Source organism: Oncorhynchus gorbuscha, linkage group LG16 (assembly GCF_021184085.1).
Source record: "Oncorhynchus gorbuscha isolate QuinsamMale2020 ecotype Even-year linkage group LG16, OgorEven_v1.0, whole genome shotgun sequence".
In the NCBI taxonomy this organism is placed as follows: Eukaryota; Metazoa; Chordata; class Actinopteri; order Salmoniformes; family Salmonidae; genus Oncorhynchus; species Oncorhynchus gorbuscha.
Genome location: NC_060188.1, coordinates 1,237,256 through 1,261,081, shown reverse-complemented (window position 1 = coordinate 1,261,081; position 23,826 = coordinate 1,237,256). Strand labels below are relative to the sequence as shown.

At 43.6% G+C, this 23,826-nt stretch overlaps 1 protein-coding gene across 1 annotated transcript in view; it reads left to right on the top strand.

Annotated features, from left to right (window-relative positions):
- Nucleotides 1-23,826, top strand: part of LOC123999999 (protein HID1-like) — a 36,942-nt gene that overhangs the window by 5,204 nt on the left and 7,912 nt on the right. Inside the window, 11 exon segments of the mRNA XM_046306065.1 lie at nucleotides 604-727; nucleotides 730-773; nucleotides 2,996-3,109; nucleotides 5,681-5,787; nucleotides 6,222-6,338; nucleotides 6,571-6,781; nucleotides 7,916-7,972; nucleotides 11,475-11,615; nucleotides 14,977-15,067; nucleotides 17,497-17,648; nucleotides 18,162-18,240. Coding sequence (XP_046162021.1) covers nucleotides 604-727; nucleotides 730-773; nucleotides 2,996-3,109; nucleotides 5,681-5,787; nucleotides 6,222-6,338; nucleotides 6,571-6,781; nucleotides 7,916-7,972; nucleotides 11,475-11,615; nucleotides 14,977-15,067; nucleotides 17,497-17,648; nucleotides 18,162-18,240 — 1,237 coding nt within the window.

The window sequence follows — 23,826 nt, the reverse complement described above, 5'->3', positions numbered from 1 at the left end:
GGCTGTGTTCTGTAACATCATGGCAGTGTTCTGTAACATCATGGCTGTGTTCTGTAACATCATGGTTGTGTTCTGTAGGCACAGCATGAAAGAAAACAGAGTGGAACAGAGAGGTACTACCAGAAAATGACCAGGCCATATCTCTCCCCCAGGCCATATCTCTCCCCCAGGCCATCACTCCCCCAGGCCGTATTTATAACACCAAGGCCATCTCTCCCCCAGGCCATATCTCTCCACCAGGCCATCTCTCCCCCAGGTCGTATTTATAACACCAAGGCCATCTTTCCCCCAGGCCATATCTCTCCACCAGGGCATCTCTCCCCCAGGCCGTATTTATCACCAAGGCCATCTCTCCACCAGGCCATCTCTCCCCAGGTCGTATTTATAACACCAAGGCCATCTTTCCCCCAGGCCATATCTCTCCCCAGGCCATATCTCACCCCCAGGCCATCACTCCCCCAGGCCGTATTTATAACACCAAGGCCATCTCTCCCCCAGGCCATATCTCTCCACCAGGCCACCTCTCCCCCAGGCTGTATTTATAACACCAAGGCCATCTCTCCCCAAGCTGTATTTATAACACCAAGGCCATCTCTCCCCCAGGCCGTAGAGAAGCTGGTGCAGGCAGCAGAGTCAGGATGCCCCTCGGAGAAGGAGAAACAGATCGTTCTGAACTGTAGTCGTATGCTGACCCGTATCCTCCCCTACATCTTTGAGGACCAAGACTGGAGGGCTTCTTCTGGTCCACGGTGCCTGGTGCTGGAAGAGCTGTGGTGAGTGTAGGGATATCTTCTGGTCCACTGTGTCTGGTGCTAGAAGAGCTGTGGGGAGTGGGCGGTGGGTGTGTGGGAGTAAAACATAGGAGTATACTGTGTGTAGATTTGGCTAGGGTTTAAGATACACTTACAGCACAGATGTAAGATCTTAATTTGATCACCCTGTTGCAGAATAACTTTTTTCAATGCAGTAAATGTTTTATTTTTAGTGTATTTGTGGTTTAAAAAAGGCTTCTGAAATTTCCACTTTGCAAATTTCTGACTTGATTTTCCCTTATGAAAAATATATCAACCATTACAAACATGTCCATTAATTCTAATCCACATAATAACTCACATTTCCTGTTGCTGCAGGATTATGTTCCTGCTGTAGTAAACTGGCTCAAATGACCGTAAACCCTTATTATAATGGGGCAGATCAGTGTAGGCTAACCTCTTACTGCAGCTAACACCCACATACTGTAGCTGCTGCAAGCACCAGTGTTTTGTCCCATATTCCACAGATACTAGCCTGGTCTCAGATCTGGGACCAGGCTAGACAGACTCTACCCACTGTTCCATTTTACAAACGCTTCATGGAAGATGTTAGTAAAAAATACCAGTCCTGTTCATTTGTCATCTCAACATGAATGAGTCTTAGATGTCTGTAGTCCCTCTGCACTGCAGCCAAGTGAGACTGGTGGATATGTGGGAGGAAATTGGCTTCTGTTGATAACAAAAAAAAATTAAATACTTCATTCATCTGACTAATTAGTTTCCTCATTCCAGTAGATGGTATTTCTTATTGGACAAGTGTAGGTAGTCCCTGGTAGTTCTTCCATCAGCTGCCTAATGAACACAACACAGAAATACATCATGATGATGAGAGAAAAACACATCTCCCAGGTGCATATTCTACCTCTCCTGATTACATTTGTTTCTTCCTACATGGGAAGATAAGAGGAACTAGATTCCTAAAAGTTCAGTAGAACTCTAGTTCCTCATTAGACATTCAGAGATGCTTTGACAAACAATTCATTCAGAAGTTTCTGGGTTTACTTTTCATCAGAATGAAAATAACATGAAAATGAAAGTCATTGTCAGTGCTGTTTCCGAAGATGTTTCTGTTCACTATAGAGGGTAACAAAGTGTAGAGGGATTAACGCCAGGGTAGTGGGTTCGGTCCCCGGGACCACCCATTCGTAGAATGTATGCACACATGACCACCTTTGGATAAAAGCGTCTCTAAATGGCATATATTATTTAATGTTGTCCCCTCATCCTCCTGCCCCCACCCTCTCATCCTCCTGTCCCCTCATCCTCCTGCCCCCACCCTCTCATCCTCCTGTCCCCTCATCCTCCTGCCCCCCACCCTCTCATCCTCCTGTCCCCTCATCCTCCTGCCTCCCACCCACTCATCCTCCTGTCCCCTCATCCTCCTGCCTCCCACCCTCTCATCCTCCTGTCCCCTCATCCTCCTGCCTCCCACCCTCTCATCCTCCTGTCCCTCCCATCATCCTGTCCCCCATGCTCCCATTCTCCTGTCCCACCATCCTCCTGCCCCCCACCCTCTCATCCTCCTGTCCCTCCCATCCTCCTGTCCCCCATGCTCCTGTCCCCCACACTCCCATCCTCCTGTCCCCCATCCTCCTGCCCCCCACCCTCTCATCCTCCTGTTCCTCCCATCCTCCTGCCCCCATCCTCCTGTCCCTCCCATCCTCCTGTCCACTCCATTCTCCTGTGCCCCCATCCTCCTGTCCACCCCATCCTCCTGTCCACTCCATCCTCCTGTCCACCCCATCCTCCTGTCCCTCCCATCCTCCTGTCCACTCCATTCTCCTGTGCCCTCATCCTCCTGTCCACTCCATCCTCCTTTTCCCCTCCATTCTCCTGCCCCCATCCTCCTGTCCCCTCCATCCTCCTGTCCCCTCCATTCTCCTGCCCTCCATCCTCCTGTCCACTCCATCCTCCTGTCCCCTCCATTCTCCTGCCCTCCATCCTCCTGTCCACTCCATCCTCCTGTCCCTCCCATCCTCCTGTCCCCTCCATTCTCCTGTGCCCTCATCCTCCTGTCCACTCCATCCTCCTGTCCCCTCCATTCTCCTGCCCCCCATCCTCCTGTCCACCCCATCCTTCCGTCCACTCCATCCTCCTGTCCACTCCATCCTCCTGTCCACTCCATCCTCCTGTCCACTCCATCCTCCTGTCCCCTGTCCTCCTGTCTCTGTCCTCCTTCACAGACAGATGAGATGGATGATGATGGAGCTCGTCCACTGGCTGAGTCTCTGCTCCTGGCCATGGCCGACCTGCTGTTCTGTCCTGACTTCACTGTGAACAGCCACCGGAGAGGACCTGTGAGTCTCATCGGATCCAGAGCTTATTCATTTTGATTGAACCTTTATTTTAGCAGGAAGTCCCATTGAGACCAAGGTCTCTTTTACAAGGGAGCCCTGCAGCTTAACAATTACACAACAATTACCAATTTCACAGCAGCATAGGAAATACACCAAGAAAATACACAAACACAATGATAAAAAACAACACATTTCTCAGTAAAGAGGTCTTGAAGTGGGGCGCTGAGAAAAATGTTTGTCTTGTGAGTGAAAACTTGAACCTTGGGAGAATTTTGTGCAACTTCCCGCGCGCGTTTACAGTGAACATTAAGCCTGTACCCTTACAGTTTTAGACAGTAACCAATAGGCTGTACCCTTACAGTTTTAGACAGTAATCAATAGGATGTGCCCTTACAGTTTTAGACAGTAACCAATAGGCTGTACCCTTACAGTTGTAGGCTGTACCCTTACAGTTGTAGACGGTAGCCAATAGGCTGTACCCTTACAGTTGTAGACTGTAGCCAATAGGCTTTACCCTTACAGTTGTAGATGGTAGCCAATAGGCTGTACCCTTACAGTTGTAGATGGTAGCCAATAGGCTGTACCCTTACAGTTGTAGATGGTAGCCAATAGGCTTTACCCTTACAGTTGTAGATGGTAGCCAATAGGGCAGTTGTAGATTTAGCCAGGCTTTACCCTTAGGCGGTAGCCAATTACCCTTACAGTTGGTAGTAGGCTTTACCCTTATGGTAGCCAATAGGCTGTACCCTTACAGTTGTAGACGGTAGCCAATAGGCTGTACCCTTACAGTTGTAGACGGTAGCCAATAGGCTGTACCCTTACAGTTGTAGACGGTAGCCAATAGGCTGTACCCTTACCGTTTTAATGGAGCAAATCCCATAACATTTTCACATGGAAATAGCTGTTGATTTCTATGATACAGGAGCCTGTAGGTGCTGTTCAATACAGACCTACATTGCATGAAACATTTAAAAACGTTTTTACATTATGAAGGGCTTAACATTCATTTATCATTTGTTTTGTCTGTAACTCCATGCGCCAAGGTGACTGTAAATTGCAAATAACCCGTTTACGAAATAAAATGAATGAAAGAATATAAAGCAACGTGCACACAAGCGCGGCTCTGATCTGAACTGATCTGAAAAGCCCATTCGCTCGCGGGTGGTTGGTTGAAAGACCGCTCGTGGGCTGCCAATAGAATTCTACTCTCCGTTGCGCTCAGGCTCTGCCTACAATAAAATCACATACTCAATCTTGCAAAGTTAGATTTGTATCGGTTTGTTGCATTGACAATGGGCTGACATAATGTTGATTCGATCACAGAAAAATCGCTGATCTATATTGTGCAAACTAATGGGGCGAACTCACTGAAGTTCAATTTCTTGCGTCTCTACACTGCCTGGCATTTCTTCTGCAAAGCAGTCCTGGACGAGGTGGGCGGCAACTGAGTCAACTGAGTCATACATCACCGTGCTCTACCAACTGAACCACACAGCACCGTGCTCTACCAACTGAACCACACAGCACCGTGCTCTACCAACTGAACCACACAGCACCGTGCTCTACCAACTGAACCACAAGGCACCTTGCTCTACCAACTGAGTCACACAGCACCATGCTCTACCAACTGAACCACACAGCACCGTGCTCTACCAACTGAACCACAAGGCACCTTGCTCTACCAACTAAGTCACACAGCACCATGCTCTACCAACTGAACCACACAGCACCGTGCTCTACCAACTGAACCACAAGGCACCTTGTTCTACCAATTGAACCACAAGGCACCTTGCTCTACCAACTGAACCACACAGCACCGTGCTCTACCAACTGAGTCACACAGCACCATGCTCTACCAACTGAACCACACAGCACCGTGCTCTACCAACAGAACCACACAGCACCATGCTCTACCAACTGAACCACAAGGCACCTTGCTCTACCAACTGAACCACACAGCACCGTGCTCTACCAACTGAACCACACAGCACTGTGCTCTACCAACTGAACCACACAGCACCATGCTCTACCAACTGAACCACACAGCACCGTGCTCTACCAACTGAACCACACAGCACCGTGCTCTACCAACTGAACCACACAGCACCGTGCTCTACCAACTGAACCACACAGCACCGTGCTCTACCAACTGAACCACAAGGCACCTTGCTCTACCAACTGAACCACAAGGCACCTTGCTCTACCAACTGAACCACACAGCACCATGCTCTACCAACTGAACCACAAGGCACCTTGCTCTACCAATTGAACCACAAGGCACCTTGCTCTACCAACTGAACCACACAGCACCATGCTCTACCAACTGAACCACACAGCACCGTGCTCTACCAACTGAACCACAAGGCACCTTGCTCTACCAACTGAACCACACGGCACCATACCACCTTAGGTCTCTCTGTGAAATTGTACACTGACTCCTTGTTAGCTTCATATGATGTATTCATTGCTGTAGATGACTGAACAGTGATGTGATGGTGTACAGAGCAGAGGTAGCTCCCTCCCAGTAGTTATTGGGATTGATGGTCCCATGATGATGTCACCATCCTACAGGACTCTGTGGAGGACATGCAGACCATAGACAGCTGTGAGTATATCTGGGAGGCAGGGGTGGGGTTCGCCCAGTCCCCCCCACTCAACTACATCCACGACCTCAACAGGTGAGTCACAGTGATGAGAGTCCTTATGTTGACTTCTGTGTTCTGATGATCTTTCTATCCTCTGTCTATCTTCTCTCTCTCTCTCTCTCTCTCTCTCTCTCTCTCTCTCTCTCTCTCTCTCTCTCTCTCTCTCTCTCTCTCTCTCTCTCTCTCTCTCTCTCTCTCTCTCTCTCTCTCTCTCTCTCTCTCTCTCTGTCTCTCTCTCTCTCTCTCTCTCTCTCTCTCTCTCTCTCTCTCTCTCTCTCTCAATTCAAGGGATATATTGGCATAGGAAAGCAAGTGAAATAGATAATAAACAATAAGAAATATACAATAAACATTACACTCACAAAGTTCCAAAAGTGTATGTATATATTATGTATATATACAATGTTGTAATGATGTGCAAATAGTTAAAGTTAAACCTCTTTTTATGTCTGATTTTCACCACTCAGGACGGAGCTGCTGAGGCTGCTGCTAACCTGTTTCTCTGAGGCCATGTACCTCCCTCCCTCCTCAGACAACACCATCCTCAACCCCTGGGTCAGCTTCTTCTGCTCCACAGAAAACAGGTGAGGTGCACACACACACACACACACACACACACACACACACACACACACACACACACACACACACACACACACACACACACACACACACACACACACACACACACACACACACACACACACACACACACACACACACACACACACACACACACACACACACCACATAATTTCCCCCAAACGATAACTGACACATAATAAGTGATTATTTCCCTCCGTCCACCTACCTCAGGCATGCCCTGCCTCTCTTCACCTCCCTGGTAAACGTGGTGTGTGCCTACGACCCGGTGGGCTATGGCATCCCTTACAATCACCTGCTCTTCTCCGACTACCGGGAGCAGCTGGTAGAGCAGGCCGTGCAGATCCTCATCGTCACCCTGGAGCACGATGGAGGAGGGCTGGCCCACCGACCCCCCTCTCCCTCCAGTATGGAGGACCAGGATGTAAGGCCAGGACCCTTCTGTACAGGGGGAGAGTGATGCTGTGTGTGTGTGTGAGAGACCAGGGGCCTGTCATGATACATTATCTTAACATTCACCTGTAGAGACCAGGGGCCTGTCATGATACATTATCTTAACATTCACCTGTAGAGACCAGGGGTCTGTCATGATACATTGTGTTAACATTCACCTGTAGAGACCAGGGGCCTGTCATGATACATTATCTTAACATTCACCTGTAGAGACCAGGGGCCTGTCATGATACATTATCTTAACATTCACCTGTAGAGACCAGGGGTCTGTCATGATACATTATCTTAACATTCACCTGTAGAGACCAGGGGTCTGTCATGATACATTGTGTTAACAGTCACCTGTAGAGACCAGGGGTCTGTCATGATACATTGTGTTAACATTCACCTGTAGAGACCAGGGGCCTGTCATGATACATTATCTTAACATTCACCTGTAGAGACCAGGGGTCTGTCATGATACATTGTGTTAACAGTCACCTGTAGAGACCAGGGGTCTGTCATGATACATTATCTTAACATTCACCTGTAGAGACCAGGGGCCTGTCATGATACATTATCTTAACATTCACCTGTAGAGACCAGGGGCCTGTCATGATACATTGTGTTAACATTCACCTGTAGAGACCAGGGGCCTGTCATGATACATTGTGTTAACATTCACCTGTAGAGACCAGGGGCCTGTCATGATACATTATCTTAACATTCACCTGTAGAGACCAGGGGCCTGTCATGATACATTATCTTAACATTCACCTGTAGAGACCAGGGGCCTGTCATGATACATTATCTTAACATTCACCTTCAGAGACCAGGGGCCTGTCATGATACATTGTGTTAACAGTCACCTGTAGAGACCAGGGGCCTGTCATGATACATTATCTTAACATTCACCTGTAGAGACCAGGGGCCTGTCATGATACATTATCTTAACATTCACCTGTAGAGACCAGGGGCCTGTCATGATACATTATCTTAACAGTCACCTGTAGAGACCAGGGGTCTGTCATGATACATTATCTTAACATTCACCTTCAGAGACCAGGGGCCTGTCATGGCCCTCAGTTGTTGCTGTTACATAATTTTTCTCTCCGTCTCTCTGCAGTCTGTGGGCCCTGACAACCTGTTTGTAAACTACCTTTCAAGAATTCACAGGGAAGAGGTACAGTCATTTTTCTTCTTGTCATATTTTTCACACATTTCAAAGCAAACCAAATCAAATTGTATTTGTCACATGCGCCGAATACAACAGGTGTAGATCTTACAGTGAAATGCTTACTTACAAGCCCTTAACCAACAATGCAGTTCAAGAAATAGATTTAGGAAAATATTTACTAAAGTAAAAAATGTAACACAATAACATGGCTACAATAAAATGACTGTAGTCCGGGTGGCCATTTGATGAATTGTTCAGCAGTTTTATAGCTTGGAGGTAGAAGCTGTTAAGGAGCCTATTGGTCCTAGACATCCTCCTTTAAATGGTGCATTACATGTAGACTGAATGATACACTGTTTTAGTTGTGAGGAATGTTCAGTCTCATTTAACCAGGCTACATTACAAGTGCAGCCGTGTCAAAAGACCCTAGTCTAAAGGTCTGACCCTAGTCTAAAGGTCTGACCCTAGTCTAAAGCTCTGACCCTAGTCTAAAGGTCTGACCCTAGTCTAAAGGTCTGACCCTAGTCTAAAGGTCTGACCCTAGTCTGAAGGTCTGACCCTAGTCTGAAGGTCTGACCCTAGTCTAAAGGTCTGACCCTAGTCCAAAGGTCTGACCCTAGTCCAAAGGTCTGACCCTAGTCCAAAGGTCTGACCCTAGTCTAAAGGTCTGACCCTAGTCCAAAGGTCTGACCCTAGTCCAAAGGTCTGACCCTAGTCTAAAGGTCTGACCCTAGTCTGAAGGTCTGACCCTAGTCTAAAGGTCTGACCCTAGTCTAAAGGTCTGACCCTAGTCTGAAGGTCTGACCCTAGTCTGAAGGTCTGACCCTAGTCCAAAGGTCTGACCCTAGTCCAAAGGTCTGACCATAGTCTAAATGTCTGACCCTAGTCTAAAGGTCTGACCCTAGTCTAAAGGTCTGACCATAGTCTAAAGGTCTGACCCTAGTCTAAAGTTCTGACCCTAGTCTAAAGGTCTGAACCTAGTCTGAAGGTCTGACCCTAGTCTAAAGGTCTGACCCTAGTCTGAAGGTCTGACCCTAGTCTAAAGGTCTGACCCTAGTCTAAATGTCTGACCCTAGTCTGAAGGTCTGACCCTAGTCTAAAGGTCTGACCCTAGTCTGAAGGTCTGATCCTAGTCTAAAGGTCTGACCCTAGTCTGAAGGTCTGACCCTAGTCTAAAGGTCTGACCCTAGTCTAAAGGTCTGACCCTAGTCTAAAGGTCTGACCCTAGTCTAAAGGTCTGACCCTAGTCTAAAGTTCTGACCCTAGTCTAAAGCTCTGACCCTAGTCTGAAGGTCTGACCCTAGTCTAAAGGTCTGACCCTAGTCTGAAGGTCTGACCCTAGTCTGAAGGTCTGACCCTAGTCTAAAGCTCTGACCCTAGTCTGAAGGTCTGACCCTAGTCTAAAGGTCTGACCCTTGTCTGAAGGTCTGACCCTAGTCTGAAGGTCTGACCCTAGTCTGAATCTCTGACCCTAGTCTAAAGGTCTGACCCTAGTCTAAAGGTCTGACCTTAGTCTAAAGGTCTGACCTTAGTCTAAAGGTCTGACCCTAGTCTGAAAGTCTGACCCTAGTCTAAAGGTCTGACCCTAATCTAAAGGTCTGAACCTAGTCTAAAGGTCTGAACCTAGTCTGAAGGTCTGACCCTAGTCTAAAGGTCTGACCCTAGTCTGAAGGTCTGACCCTAGTCTAAAGGTCTGACCCTAGTCTGAAGGTCTGACCCTAGTCTAAAGGTCTGACCCTAGTCTAAAGGTCTGACCCTAGTCTAAAGGTCTGACCCTAGTCTGAAGGTCTGACCCTAGTCTAAAGGTCTGACCCTAGTCTAAAGGTCTGACCCTAGTCTGAAGGTCTGACCCTAGTCTAAAGGTCTGACCCTAGTCTGAAGGTCTGACCCTAGTCTGAAGGTCTGACCCTAGTCTGAATGTCTGACCCTAGTCTGAAGGTCTGACCCTAGTCTGAAGGTCTGACCCTAGTCTAAAGGTCTGACCCTAGTCTAAAGGTCTGACCCTAGTCTGAAGGTCTGACCCTAGTCTAAAGGTCTGACCCTAGTCTGAAGGTCTGACCCTAGTCTAAAGTTTTGACCCTAGTCTAAAGGTCTGACCCTAGTCTAAAGTTCTGACCCTAGTCTAAAGCTCTGACCCTAGTCTGAAGGTCTGACCCTAGTCTAAAGTTTTGACCCTAGTCTAAAGGTCTGACCCTAGTCTAAAGTTCTGACCCTAGTCTAAAGCTCTGACCCTAGTCTGAAGGTCTGACCCTAGTCTAAAGGTCTGACCCTAGTCTGAATGTCTGACCTTAGTCTAAAGGTCTGACCTTAGTCTAAAGGTCTGACCCTAGTCTGAAGGTCTGACCCTAGTCTAAAGGTCTGACCCTAATCTAAAGGTCTGACCCTAGTCTAAAGGTCTGACCCTAGTCTAAAGTTTTGACCCTAGTCTAAAGGTCTGACCCTAGTCTGAAGGTCTGACTCTAGTCTGAAGGTCTGACCCTAGTCTAAAGGTCATGTGACCCCCCCCCGATAGGACTATTACTTTGTAGTTCTCTCTTCTTTGTAGTTCTCTCTTCTTTGTAGTTCTCTCTTTGTAGTTCTCTCTTCTTTGTAGTTCTCTCTTTGTAGTTCTTTGTAGTTCTCTCTTCTTTGTAGTTATCTCTTCTTTGTAGTTCTCTCTTCTTTGTAGTTCTCTCTTTGTAGTTCTCTCTTCTTTGTAGTTCTCTCTTTATAGTTCTCTCTTTGTAGTTCTCTCTTCTTTGTAGTTATCTCTTCTTTGTAGTTCTCTCTTCTTTGTAGTTCTCTCTTCTTTGTAGTTCTCTCTTTGTAGTTCTCTCTTTGTAGTTCTCTCTTCTTTGTAGTTATCTCTTCTTTGTAGTTCTCTCTTCTTTGTAGTTCTCTCTTTGTAGTTCTCTCTTTGTAGTTATCTCTTCTTTGTAGTTATCTCTTCTTTGTAGTTATCTCATCTTTGTAGTTCTCTCTTCTTTGTAGTTCTCTCTTTGTAGTTCTCTCTTTGTAGTTCTCTCTTCTTTGTAGTTATCTCTTCTTTGTAGTTCTCACTTCTTTGTAGTTCTCTCTTCTTTGTAGTTCTTTCTTCTTTGTAGTTATCTCTTCTTTGTAGTTCTCTCTTCTTTGTAGTTATCTCTTCTTTGTAGTTCTCTCTTCTTTGTAGTTCTCTCTTCTTTGTAGTTATCTCTTCTTTGTAGTTCTCCCTTCTTTATAGTTATCTCTTCTTTGTAGTTATCTCTTCTTTGTAGTTCTCTCTTCTTTGTAGTTATCTCTTCTTTGTAGTTCTCCCTTCTTTATAGTTCTCTCTTCTTTGTAGTTCTTTCTTCTTTGTAGTTCTCTCTTCTTTGTAGTTATCTCTTCTTTGTAGTTCTCCCTTCTTTATAGTTCTCTCTTCTATCATGTCTACACGCTTTCTCCTCTAATGGTACATCACAAGTGCAGCTTTGCTATGTGAACAGGTCTAAAGCTCTCAACTTAAGATGTGAACCTCAAAGCCTGCTTGTGTCACCCCCCTCTCCAGGACTATGACTTTGTGTTGAAGGGACTGGCTCGCCTGTTGGTAAACCCTCTGATGCAGACCTACCTGCCCAACTCCACCAAGAAGATCCAGTTTCACCAGGAGCTGCTGGTGCTCTTCTGGAAGCTCTGTGACTTCAATAAGGTCATTTATAATATATTATTATTGTACATTACTATCATATTATATATTATTATATTATAATAAGGTAGGAGACTAGCCTGATCCCAGATCTGTGTTATTCCTTACCATACTGTAGGAGTGCTAAGGAAACCATACAGGTTGTTATTGTGTGGACTGTATTCAAATGAGACACGTTATATTTGAAAAAAATACATTTTAGCTCGATGCACCTTCTGACATCATCATAATCAGTGAATAGACAACAGATAGAAGACAGGTACATACATAATATATCATATTGACATAATCAGTGAATAGACAACAGATAGAAGACAGGTACATACATAATATATCATATTGACATAATCAGTGAATAGACAACAGATAGAAGACAGGTACATACATAATATATCATATTGACATCATCATAATCAGTGAATAGACAACAGATAGAAGACAGGTACATACATAATATATCATATTGACATAATCAGTGAATAGACAACAGATAGAAGACAGGTACGGTTGAAGTCAGAATTTTACATATACTTAGGTTGGAGTCAATTAATCTCGTTTTTCAACCACTCCACACATTTCTTGTTAACAAACTATAGTTTTGTCAAGTCTGTTAGGACATCTACTTCGTGACACAAGTCATTTTACCAACAATTGTTTCCTGACAGATTATTTCACTTTTAATTCAAAGTATCACAATTCCATTGGGTCAGAAGTTTACATACACTAAGTTTACTGTGCCTTTAAACAGCCTGGAAAATTCCAGAAAATGATGTCATGGCTTTAGAAGCTTCTGATAGGCTAATTGACATCATTTGAGTCAATTGGATGTGTACCTGTGGATGTATTTCAAGGCCTACCTTCAAACTCAGTGCCTCTTTGCTTGTCATCATGGGAAAATCAAAAGAAATCAGCCAAGACCTCAGGAATAAAAATTGTAGACCTCCACAAGTCTGGTTCATCCTTGGGAGCAAGTTCCAAATGCCTGAAGGTACCACGTTCATCTGTACAAACAATAGTACACAAGTATAAACACCATGGAACCACGAAGCCGTCATACCGCTCAGGAAGGAGACGCTTTCTGTCTCCTAGAGATGAACGTACTTTGGTGCGAAACGTGCAAATGAATCCCAGAACAACAGCAAAGGACATTGTGAAGATGCTGGAGGAAACAGGTACAAAAGTATCTATATCCACAGTAAAACGAGTCCTATATCGCCGTAACCTGAAAGGCCGCTCAGCAAGGAAGAAGCCACTGCTCAAAAAAAAGCCAGACTACCGTTTGCAACTGCACATGGGGACAAAGATCATACTTTTTGGAGAAATGTCCTCTGGTCTGATGAAACAAAAATAGAACTGTTTGGCCCTCGTGACCATCATTATGTTTGGAGGAAAAAGGGGGAGGCTTGCAAGCCGAAGAACAACATCCCAACCATGAAACACTGGGTGGCAGCATCATGTTGTGGAAGAGCTTTGCTGCAGGAGGGACTGGTGCACTTCACAAAATAGATGGCATCATGAAGTAGGAAAATGATGTGGATATATTGAAGCAACATCTAAAGACATCAGTCAGGAAGTTAAAGTTTGGTCGCAAATGGGTCTTCCAAATGGACAATGACCCCAAGCACACTCCCAAAGTTGTGGCAAAATGGCTTAAGGACAACAAAGTCAAGGTATTGGAGTGGCCATCACAAAGCCCTGACTTCAATCCCATAGAAAATGTGTGGACAGAACTGAAAAAATGTGTACGAGCAAGGAGGCCTACAAATCCCATTCAGTTCCACCAGCTCTGTCAGGAGGAATGGACCAAATTTCACCCAACTTATTGTGGGAAGCTTGTGGAAGGCTACCCAAAACGTTTGATCCAAGTTAAACCATTTAAAGGCAATGCTCCCAAATACTAACTGAGTATATGTAAACTTCTGACCCACAGGGAATGTGATGAAAGAAATTAAAACTGAAATAAATCACTCTCTCTACCATTATTCTGACATTTTATATTCTTAAAATAAAGTGGTGATCCTAACAGACCTTGTGAAAAACTGAGTTGAAATGTATTTGGCTAAGGTGTATGTAGACTTCTGACTTCAACTGGACATACATAATATACCATATTTACATCATCAATATTTACATCATCAGTGAATACACAAAATGTAGAAGACCGGTACATAGTATACCATATTGACAGTAATGTTACATTTAGTAGCCAAGATGATCAAAATCTTCATTGAAAATCAATAAAAGAGTCAAAATAGAATAGAGGAATAGCCTGCCCTCAACAGAGATAGAATAGAGGAATAGCCTGCCCTCAACAGAGATAGAATAGAGGAATAGCCAACCCTCAACAGAGATAGAATAGAGGAATAGCCTGCCCTCAACAGAGATAGAATAGAGGAATAGCCTACCCTCAACAGAGATAGAATAGAGGAATAGCCAACCCTCAACAGAGATAGAATAGAGGAATAGCCTGCCCTCAACAGAGGTAGAATAGAGGAATAGCCTACCCTCAACAGAGATAGAATAGAGGAATAGCCTGCCCTCAACAGAGATAGAATAGAGGAATAGCCTACCCTCAACAGAGATAGAATAGAGGAATAGCCTGCCCTCAACAGAGATAGAATAGAGGAATAGCCTACCCTCAACAGAGATAGAATAGAGGAATAGCCAACCCTCAACAGAGATAGAATAGAGGAATAGCCTGCCCTCAACAGAGATAGAATAGAGGAATAGCCTGCCCTCAACAGAGATAGAATAGAGGAATAGCCAACCCTCAACAGAGATAGAATAGAGGAATAGCCTGCCCTCAACAGAGATAGAATAGAGGAATAGCCTACCCTCAACAGAGATAGAATAGAGGAATAGCCTGCCCTCAACAGAGATAGAATAGAGGAATAGCCTACCCTCAACAGAGATAGAATAGAGGAATAGCCTGCCCTCAACAGAGATAGAATAGAGGAATAGCCTACCCTCAACAGAGATAGAATAGAGGAATAGCCTACCCTCAACAGAGATAGAATAGAGGAATAGCCTACCCTCAACAGAGATAGAATAGAGGAATAGCCTACCCTCAACAGAGGTAGAATAGAGGAATAGCCTGCCCTCAACAGAGATAGAATAGAGGAATAGCCAACCCTCAACAGAGGTAGAATAGAGGAATAGCCTGCCCTCAACAGAGATAGAATAGAGGAATAGCCTACTCTCAACAGAGATAGAATAGAGGAATAGCCTACCCTCAACAGAGATAGAATAGAGGAATAGCCTGCCCTCAACAGAGATAGAATAGAGGAATAGCCGACCCTCAACAGAGAAACAAACATGCATCACATTCTAATAACCCAGACCACCGTCTCTCTGCCCATCACAGAAGTTCCTATTCTTTGTTTTGAAGAGCAGTGATGTTCTGGACATCTTGGTACCCATCCTCTTCTACCTTAATGACGCCCGGGCCGACCAGTGTGAGTACAGCCTGTAGACACACACACACACGGATAGACCTATCCTATGAATGATGGCAGGGTGTGAGTATAGTTTGTAGGGACGGGAATAAACTATATATCTGTCTGTGGGGACTGAAATATACTATGTATCTGTCTGTAGGGACTGGAATATACTATATATCTGTCTGTAGGGACTGGAATATACTATATATCTGTCTGTAGGGATTGGAATATACTATATATCTGTCTGTAGGGACTGGAATATAGTATACATCTGTCTGTAGGGACTGGAATATACTATATATCTGTCTGTAGGGACTGGAATATACTATATATCTGTCTGTAGGGACTGGAATATACTATATATCTGTCTGTAGGGACTGGAATATACTATATATCTGTCTGTAGGGACTGGAATATACTATATATCTGTCTGTAGGGACTGGAATATACTATATATCTGTCTGTAGGGACTGGAATAAACTATATATCTGTCTGTAGGGACTCGAATATACTATATATCTGTCTGTAGGGATTGGAATATACTATATATCTGTCTGTAGGGACTGGAATATAGTATACATCTGTCTGTAGGGACTGGAATATACTATATATCTGTCTGTAGGGACTGGAATATACTATATATCTGTCTGTAGGGACTGGAATATACTATATATCTGTCTGTAGGGACTGGAATATACTATATATCTGTCTGTAGGGACTGGAATATACTATATATCTGTCTGTAGGGACTGGAATATAGTATACATCTGTCTGTAGGGACTGGAATATACTATATATCTGTCTGTAGGGACTGGAATATACTATATATCTGTCTGTAGGGACTGGAATATACTATATATCTGTCTGTAGGGACTGGAATATACTATATATCTGTCTGTAGGGACTGAAATATACTATATATCTGTCTGTAGGGACTGGAATATACTATATATCTGTCTGTAGGGACTGAAATATACTATATATCTGTCTGTAGGGACTGGAATATACTATATATCTGTCTGTAGGGACTGAAATATACTATATATCTGTCTGTAGGGACTGGATTATACTATATATCTGTCTGTAGGGACTGAAATATACTATATATCTGTCTGTAGGGACTGGAATATACTATATATCTGTCTGTAGGGACTGAAATATACTATATATCTGTCTGTAGGGACTGGAATATACTATATATCTGTCTGTAGGGACTGAAATATACTATATATCTGTCTGTAGGGACTGGAATATACTATATATCTGTCTGTAGGGACTGAAATATACTATATATCTGTCTGTAGGGACTGGAATATACTATATATCTGTCTGTAGGGACTGGAATATACTATATATCTGTCTGTAGGGACTGGAATATACTATATATCTGTCTGTAGGGACTGGAATATACTATATATCTGTCTGTAGGGACTGAAATATACTATATATCTGTCTGTAGGGACTGGAATATACTATATATCTGTCTGTAGGGACTGAAATATACTATATATCTGTCTGTAGGGACTGGAATATACTATATATCTGTCTGTAGGGACTGGAATATACTATATATCTGTCTGTAGGGACTGGAATATACTATATATCTGTCTGTAGGGACTGGAATATACTATATATCTGTCTGTAGGGACTGGAATATACTATATATCTGTCTGTAGGGACTGGAATATACTATATATCTGTCTGTAGGGACTGGAATATACTATATATCTGTCTGTAGGGACTGGAATATACTATATATCTGTCTGTAGGGACTGGAATATAGTATATATCTGTCTGTAGGGACTGGAATATACTATATATCTGTCTGTAGGGACTGGAATATACTATATATCTGTCTGTAGGGACTGGAATATACTATATATCTGTCTGTAGGGACTGGAATATAGTATATATCTGTCTGTAGGGACTGGAATATACTATATATCTGTCTGTAGGGACTGGAATATAGTATATATCTGTCTGTAGGGACTGGAATATACTATATATCTGTCTGTAGGGACTGGAATATACTATATATCTGTCTGTAGGGACTGGAATATACTATATATCTGTCTGTAGGGACTGGAATATACTATATATCTGTCTGTAGGGACTGGAATATACTATATATCTGTCTGTAGGGACTGGAATATACTATATATCTGTCTGTAGGGACTGGAATATACTATATATCTGTCTGTAGGGACTGGAATATACTATATATCTGCTAACGGCTGTGAATGTCTGCTTTATTAACGTACGCCTTGGTAATGGTTTTAGTGATCGTCTCTCGCTCTGTGTGTGTGTGTGTGTGTGTGTGTGTGTGTGTGTGTGTGTGTGTGTGTGTGTGTGTGTGTGTGTGTGTGTGTGTGTGTGTGTGTGTGTGTGTGTGTGTGTGTGTGTGTGTGTGTGTGTGTGTGTGTGTGTGTGTGTTTCTGCTACAGCCCGTGTGGGTCTCATGCACATCGGTGTCTTCATCCTGCTACTGCTGAGTGGAGAGAGGAACTTTGGCGTGCGTCTCAACAAGCCCTACTCTGTCCACGTACCTATGGACATCCCAGTGTTTACAGGGACCCACGCCGACCTACTCATAGTAGTAAGACTATACAAGTTACAGTAGGTGACAGCATAGATATAGAATGAATAGAATATATCTCTGTGGAATATAGTGTGACTGTAGCAAATGGATTAATTCTGCAGGCAATATTACATTTTCTGGGATCTGCCTCTGTGTGTTAAATAAAAAGCCTCTCCAGTTATAGCTTAGTGTCTTTATTACACTAAGATTCAAATAGTATTTCATTCAAATATTTGTAATTGAGCCTGGAGTGCCAAATGGGCGGGGTTCTCTCTATTGGGACTCTCCCATTGGTTCCATTGTGCCAAGCAAGGTCAATGAAGCGCAGATAAAGCGTTTGAATTGAAACAAATACTTTTTGAATCCAGGTCCTATAGAAATATAATTGCTACAACAGACATTCAAGTCAATAAATGTTCTCTGATGGGTGGCTTGACGGCGATTGAGTGTACCCATAAGTGTTCCAGTCAAATTGCCCTTGTCCCTTCTAGTAATTCTATCTCTATGTCTGTACCTCTGTGTGATCTCCAGGTGTTCCACAAGATCATCACCAGCGGCCACCAGCGTCTCCAGCCTCTTTTTGACTGCCTGCTCACCATCGTAGTGAATGGCGAGTATCTCTGCACTGGCTCCATCTGCTGGTCAAATATGCACATGGTTCTTTATTTATTTATTCAACCTTCATTTGACCAGGAAAGTCCCATTGAGATACGTAGTCTATTTTACAAAAGAGACCTGGCCAAGAAGGCAGCAGTAGTCATTACAGCGTTACATTACAGCAGTAGTCATTACAGCGTTACATTACAGCATTAGTCATTACAGCGTTACAGCGTTACATTACAGCGTTACATTACAGCAGTAGTCATTACAGCAGTAGTCATTACAGCGTTACATTACAGCAGTAGTCATTACAGCAGTAGTCATTACAGCGTTACATTACAGCAGTAGTCATTACAGCAGTAGTCATTACAGCGTTACATTACAGCAGTAGTCATTACAGCGTTACATTACAGCAGTAGTCATTACAGCGTTACATTACAACAGTAGTCATTACAGCGTTACATTACAGCAGTAGTCATTACAGCAGTAGTCATTACAGCGTTACATTACAGCAGTAGTCATTACAGCAGTAGTCATTACAGCAGTAGTCATTACAGCAGTAGTCATTACAGCGTTACATTACAGCAGTAGTCATTACAGCAGTAGTCATTACAGCGTTACATTACAGCAGTAGTCATTACAGCAGTAGTCATTACAGCGTTACATTACAGCAGTAGTCGTTACAGCGTTACATTACAGCAGTAGTCATTACAGCAGTAGTCATTACAGCATTACATTACAGCAGTAGTCATTACAGCGTTACATTACAGCGTTACATTACAGCAGTAGTCATTACAGCGTTACATTACAGCAGTAGTCATTACAGCAGTAGTCATTACAGCGTTACATTACAGCAGTAGTCATTACAGCAGTAGTCATTACAGCAGTAGTCATTACAGCAGTAGTCATTACAGCAGTAGTCATTACAGCAGTACTCATTACAGCGTTACAGCGTTACATTACAGTGTTACATTACAGCAGTAGTCATTACAGCAGTAGTCGTTACAGCGTTACATTACAGCAGTAGTCATTACAGCATTACATTACAGCGTTACATTACAGCAGTAGTCATTACAGCAGTAGTCATTACAGCGTTACATTACAGCAGTAGTCGTTACAGCGTTACGTTACAGCGTTACATTACAGCAGTAGTCATTACAGCAGTAGTCATTACAGCGTTACATTACAGCAGTAGTCATTACAGCAGTAGTCATTACAGCAGTAGTCATTACAGCAGTACTCATTACAGCGTTACAGCGTTACATTACAGCGTTACATTACAGCAGTAGTCATTACAGCAGTAGTCGTTACAGCGTTACATTACAGCAGTAGTCATTACAGCGTTACATTACAGCGTTACATTACAGCAGTAGTCATTACAGCAGTAGTCATTACAGCGTTACATTACAGCAGTAGTCATTACAGCAGTAGTCATTACAGCAGTAGTCATTACAGCGTTACATTACAGCAGTAGTCATTACAGCAGTAGTCATTACAGCGTTACATTACAGCAGTAGTCATTACAGCAGTAGTCATTACAGCAGTAGTCATTACAGCAGTAGTCATTACAGCGTTACATTACAGCAGTAGTCATTACAGCAGTAGTCATTACAGCAGTAGTCATTACAGCAGTAGTCATTACAGCAGTAGTCATTACAGCGTTACATTACAGCAGTAGTCGTTACAGCGTTACATTACAGCAGTAGTCATTACAGCAGTAGTCATTACAGCGTTACATTACAGCAGTAGTCATTACAGCAGTAGTCATTACAGCAGTAGTCATTACAGCGTTACATTACAGCAGTAGTCGTTACAGCGTTACATTACAGCAGTAGTCATTACAGCGTTACATTACAGCAGTAGTCATTACAGCAGTAGTCATTACAGCGTTACATTACAGCAGTAGTCGTTACAGCGTTACATTACAGCAGTAGTCATTACAGCGTTACATTACAGCAGTAGTCATTACAGCAGTAGTCATTACAGCAGTAGTCATTACAGCGTTACATTACAGCAGTAGTCATTACAGCGTTACATTACAGCAGTAGTCATTACAGCGTTACATTACAGCAGTAGTCATTACAGCAGTAGTCATTACAGCATTACATTACAGCAGTAGTCATTACAGCAGTAGTCATTACAGCAGTAGTCATTACAGCGTTACATTACAGCAGTAGTCATTACAGCAGTACTCATTACAGCAGTAGTCATTACAGCAGTAGTCATTACAGCAGTAGTCATTACAGCAGTAGTCATTACAGCGTTACATTACAGCAGTAGTCATTACAGCGTTACATTACAGCAGTAGTCGTTACAGCGTTACATTACAGCAGTAGTCATTACAGCGTTACATTACAGCAGTAGTCATTACAGCAGTAGTCATTACAGCGTTACATTACAGCAGTAGTCATTACAACGTTACATTACAGCAGTAGTCATTACAGCAGTAGTCATTACAGCAGTAGTCATTACAGCAGTAGTCATTACAGCGTTACATTACAGCAGTAGTCATTACAACGTTACATTACAGCAGTAGTCATTACAGCATTACATTACAGCAGTAGTCATTACAGCGTTACATTACAGCAGTAGTCATTACAGCGTTACATTACAGCAGTAGTCATTACAGCAGTAGTCATTACAACGTTACATTACAGCAGTAGTCGTTACAGCGTTACAGCGCTACATTACAGCAGTAGTCATTACAGCGTTACATTACAGCAGTAGTCATTACAGCGTTACATTACAGCAGTAGTCGTTACAGCGTTACATTACAGCAGTAGTCATTACAGCAGTAGTCATTACAGCAGTAGTCATTACAGCAGTAGTCGTTACAGCGTTACATTACAGCAGTAGTCGTTACAGCAGTAGTCATTACAGCGTTACATTACAGCAGTAGTCATTACAGCAGTAGTCATTACAGCGTTACATTACAGCAGTAGTCATTACAGCAGTAGTCATTACAGCGTTACATTACAGCAGTAGTCATTACAGCGTTACATTACAGCAGTAGTCATTACAGCAGTAGTCATTACAGCAGTAGTCGTTACAGCATTACATTACAGCAGTAGTCATTACAGCGTTACATTACAGCAGTAATCATTACAGCATTACATTACAGCAGTAGTCATTACAGTGTTACATTACAGCAGTAGTCATTACAGCGTTACATTACAGCAGTAGTCATTACAGCAGTAGTCATTACAGCAGTAGTCATTACAGCAGTAGTCAATACAGCGTTACAGCGTTACATTACAGCAGTAGTCATTACAGCGTTACAGCGTTACATTACAGCAGTAGTCATTACAGCGTTACAGCGTTACATTACAGCAGTAGTCATTACAGCGTTACATTACAGTAGTAGTCATTACAGCGTTACATTACATCAGTAGTCATTACAGCGTTACATTACAGCGTTACAGCGTTACATTACAGCAGTAGTCATTACAGTGTTACATTACAGCGTTACATTACAGCAGTAGTCATTACAGCGTTACAGCGTTACATTACAGCGTTACATTACAGCAGTAGTCATTACAGCGTTACAGCGTTACATTACAGCAGTAGTCATGACTACAACACAGAGACAGGAACAAACACCCACAAAATACAAAGCGAACTCAGGCTACCTAAATACGGTTCCCAATCAGAGACAACGATAAGCACCTGACTCTAATTGAGAATCGCCTCAGGCAGCCAAGCCTATACCACACCCCTAATCAGCCGCGATCCCAAATAATACAAACCCCAATACGAAACACAACATATAAACCCATGTCACACCCTGGCCTACCCAAACATATAACAAAAACACAAAATACAATGACCAAGGCGTGACAGTTACATTACAGCAGTAGTTGTTACAGCGTTACAGCGTTACATTACAGCAGAAGTCATTACAGCGTTACATTACAGCAGTAGTCATTACAGCGTTACATTACAGCAGTAGTCGTTACAGCGTTACAGCGTTACATTACAGCAGTAGCCATTACAGTGTTACATTACAGCAGTAGTCGTTACAGCGTTACATTACAGCAGAAGTCATTACAGCGTTACAACATTTAAAATATACAGTAGGCTACAATCGGCACAGCAACACGTCATCAAATCAAATCAAATCAAATTTATTTATATAGCCCTTCGTACATCAGCTGATATCTCAAAGTGCTGTACAGAAACCCAGCCTAAAACCCCAAACAGCAAACAATGCAGGTGTAAAAGCACGGTGGCTAGGAAAAACTCCCTAGAAAGGCCAAAACCTAGGAAGAAACCTAGAGAGGAACCGGGCTATGTGGGGTGGCCAGTCCTCTTCTGGCTGTGCCGGGTAGAGATTATAACAGAACATGACCAAGATGTTCAAATGTTCATAAATGACCAGCATGGTCAAATAATAATAAGGCAGAACAGTTGAAACTGGAGCAGCAGCACAGTCAGGTGGACTGGGGACAGCAAGGAGCCATCATGTCAGGTAGTCCTGGGGCACGGTCCTAGGGCTCAGGTCCTCCGAGAGAGAGAAAGAAAGAGAGAATTAGAGAGGGCATATGTGGGGTGGCCAGTCCTCTTCTGGCTGTGCCGGGTGGAGATTATAACAGAACGTGGCCAAGATGTTCAAATGTTCATAAATGACCAGCATGGTTGAATAATAGTCATCAGGAGACAATCCGGTCCACAGGAAACATCTACACTCCCTTTTGTAACTTCAGCCTCACAGAAAGTTCTGAGGTATTGAACAGTTCAATATTACATTACTTTGGGACGGTCCCTGAGATTTAAACACCCAAACAGATGCACTCATTAAGTCATTCTTAGATGCTGTACATGCATATTGAGATGTTACTTGCTTTTTAGTCTAGCTAGGATTAGACTCAATCTGTGGTCACAATGTACAGTATCTCTACAAATGAATCCTCCTCCTTCTCCTCCACAGTGTCTCCCTACCTGAATGACTTCTCCTCCCTCTCCTCCACAGTGTCTCCCTACCTGAATGACTTCTCCTCCCTCTCCTCCACAGTGTCTCCCTGAATGACCTGACCTGACTCTCCTCCCTCTCCTCCACAGTGTCTCCCGACCTGAATGACTTCTTCTCCTCCCTCAGTCCTCCACCAGAATGACTTCTCCTCCCTCTCCTCAGTGTCTCCTACCTGAATGACTTCTCCTCCCTCCTAGTGTCTCCCTACCTGAATGACTTCTCCTCCCTCTCCTCCACAGTGTCTCCCTACCTGAATGACTTCTCCTCCCTCTCCTCCACAGTGTCTCCCTACCTGAATGACTTCTCCTCCCTCTCCTCCACAGTGTCTCCCTACCTGAATGACTTCTCCTCCCTCTCCTCCACAGTGTCTCCCTACCCTGAATGACCTGAATGACTCCTCCCTCTCCTCCACAGTGTCTCCCTACCTGAATGACTCCTCCTCCCTCTCCTCCACAGTGTCTCCCTACCTGAATGACTCTCCTCCCTCTCCTCCACAGTGTCTCCCTACCTGAATGACTTCTCCTGACAGTGTCTCCCTCCTCTCCTCCCTCTCCTCCACAGTGTCTCCCTACCTGAATGACTTCTCCTCCCTCTCCTCCACAGTGTCTCCCTACCTGAATGACTTCT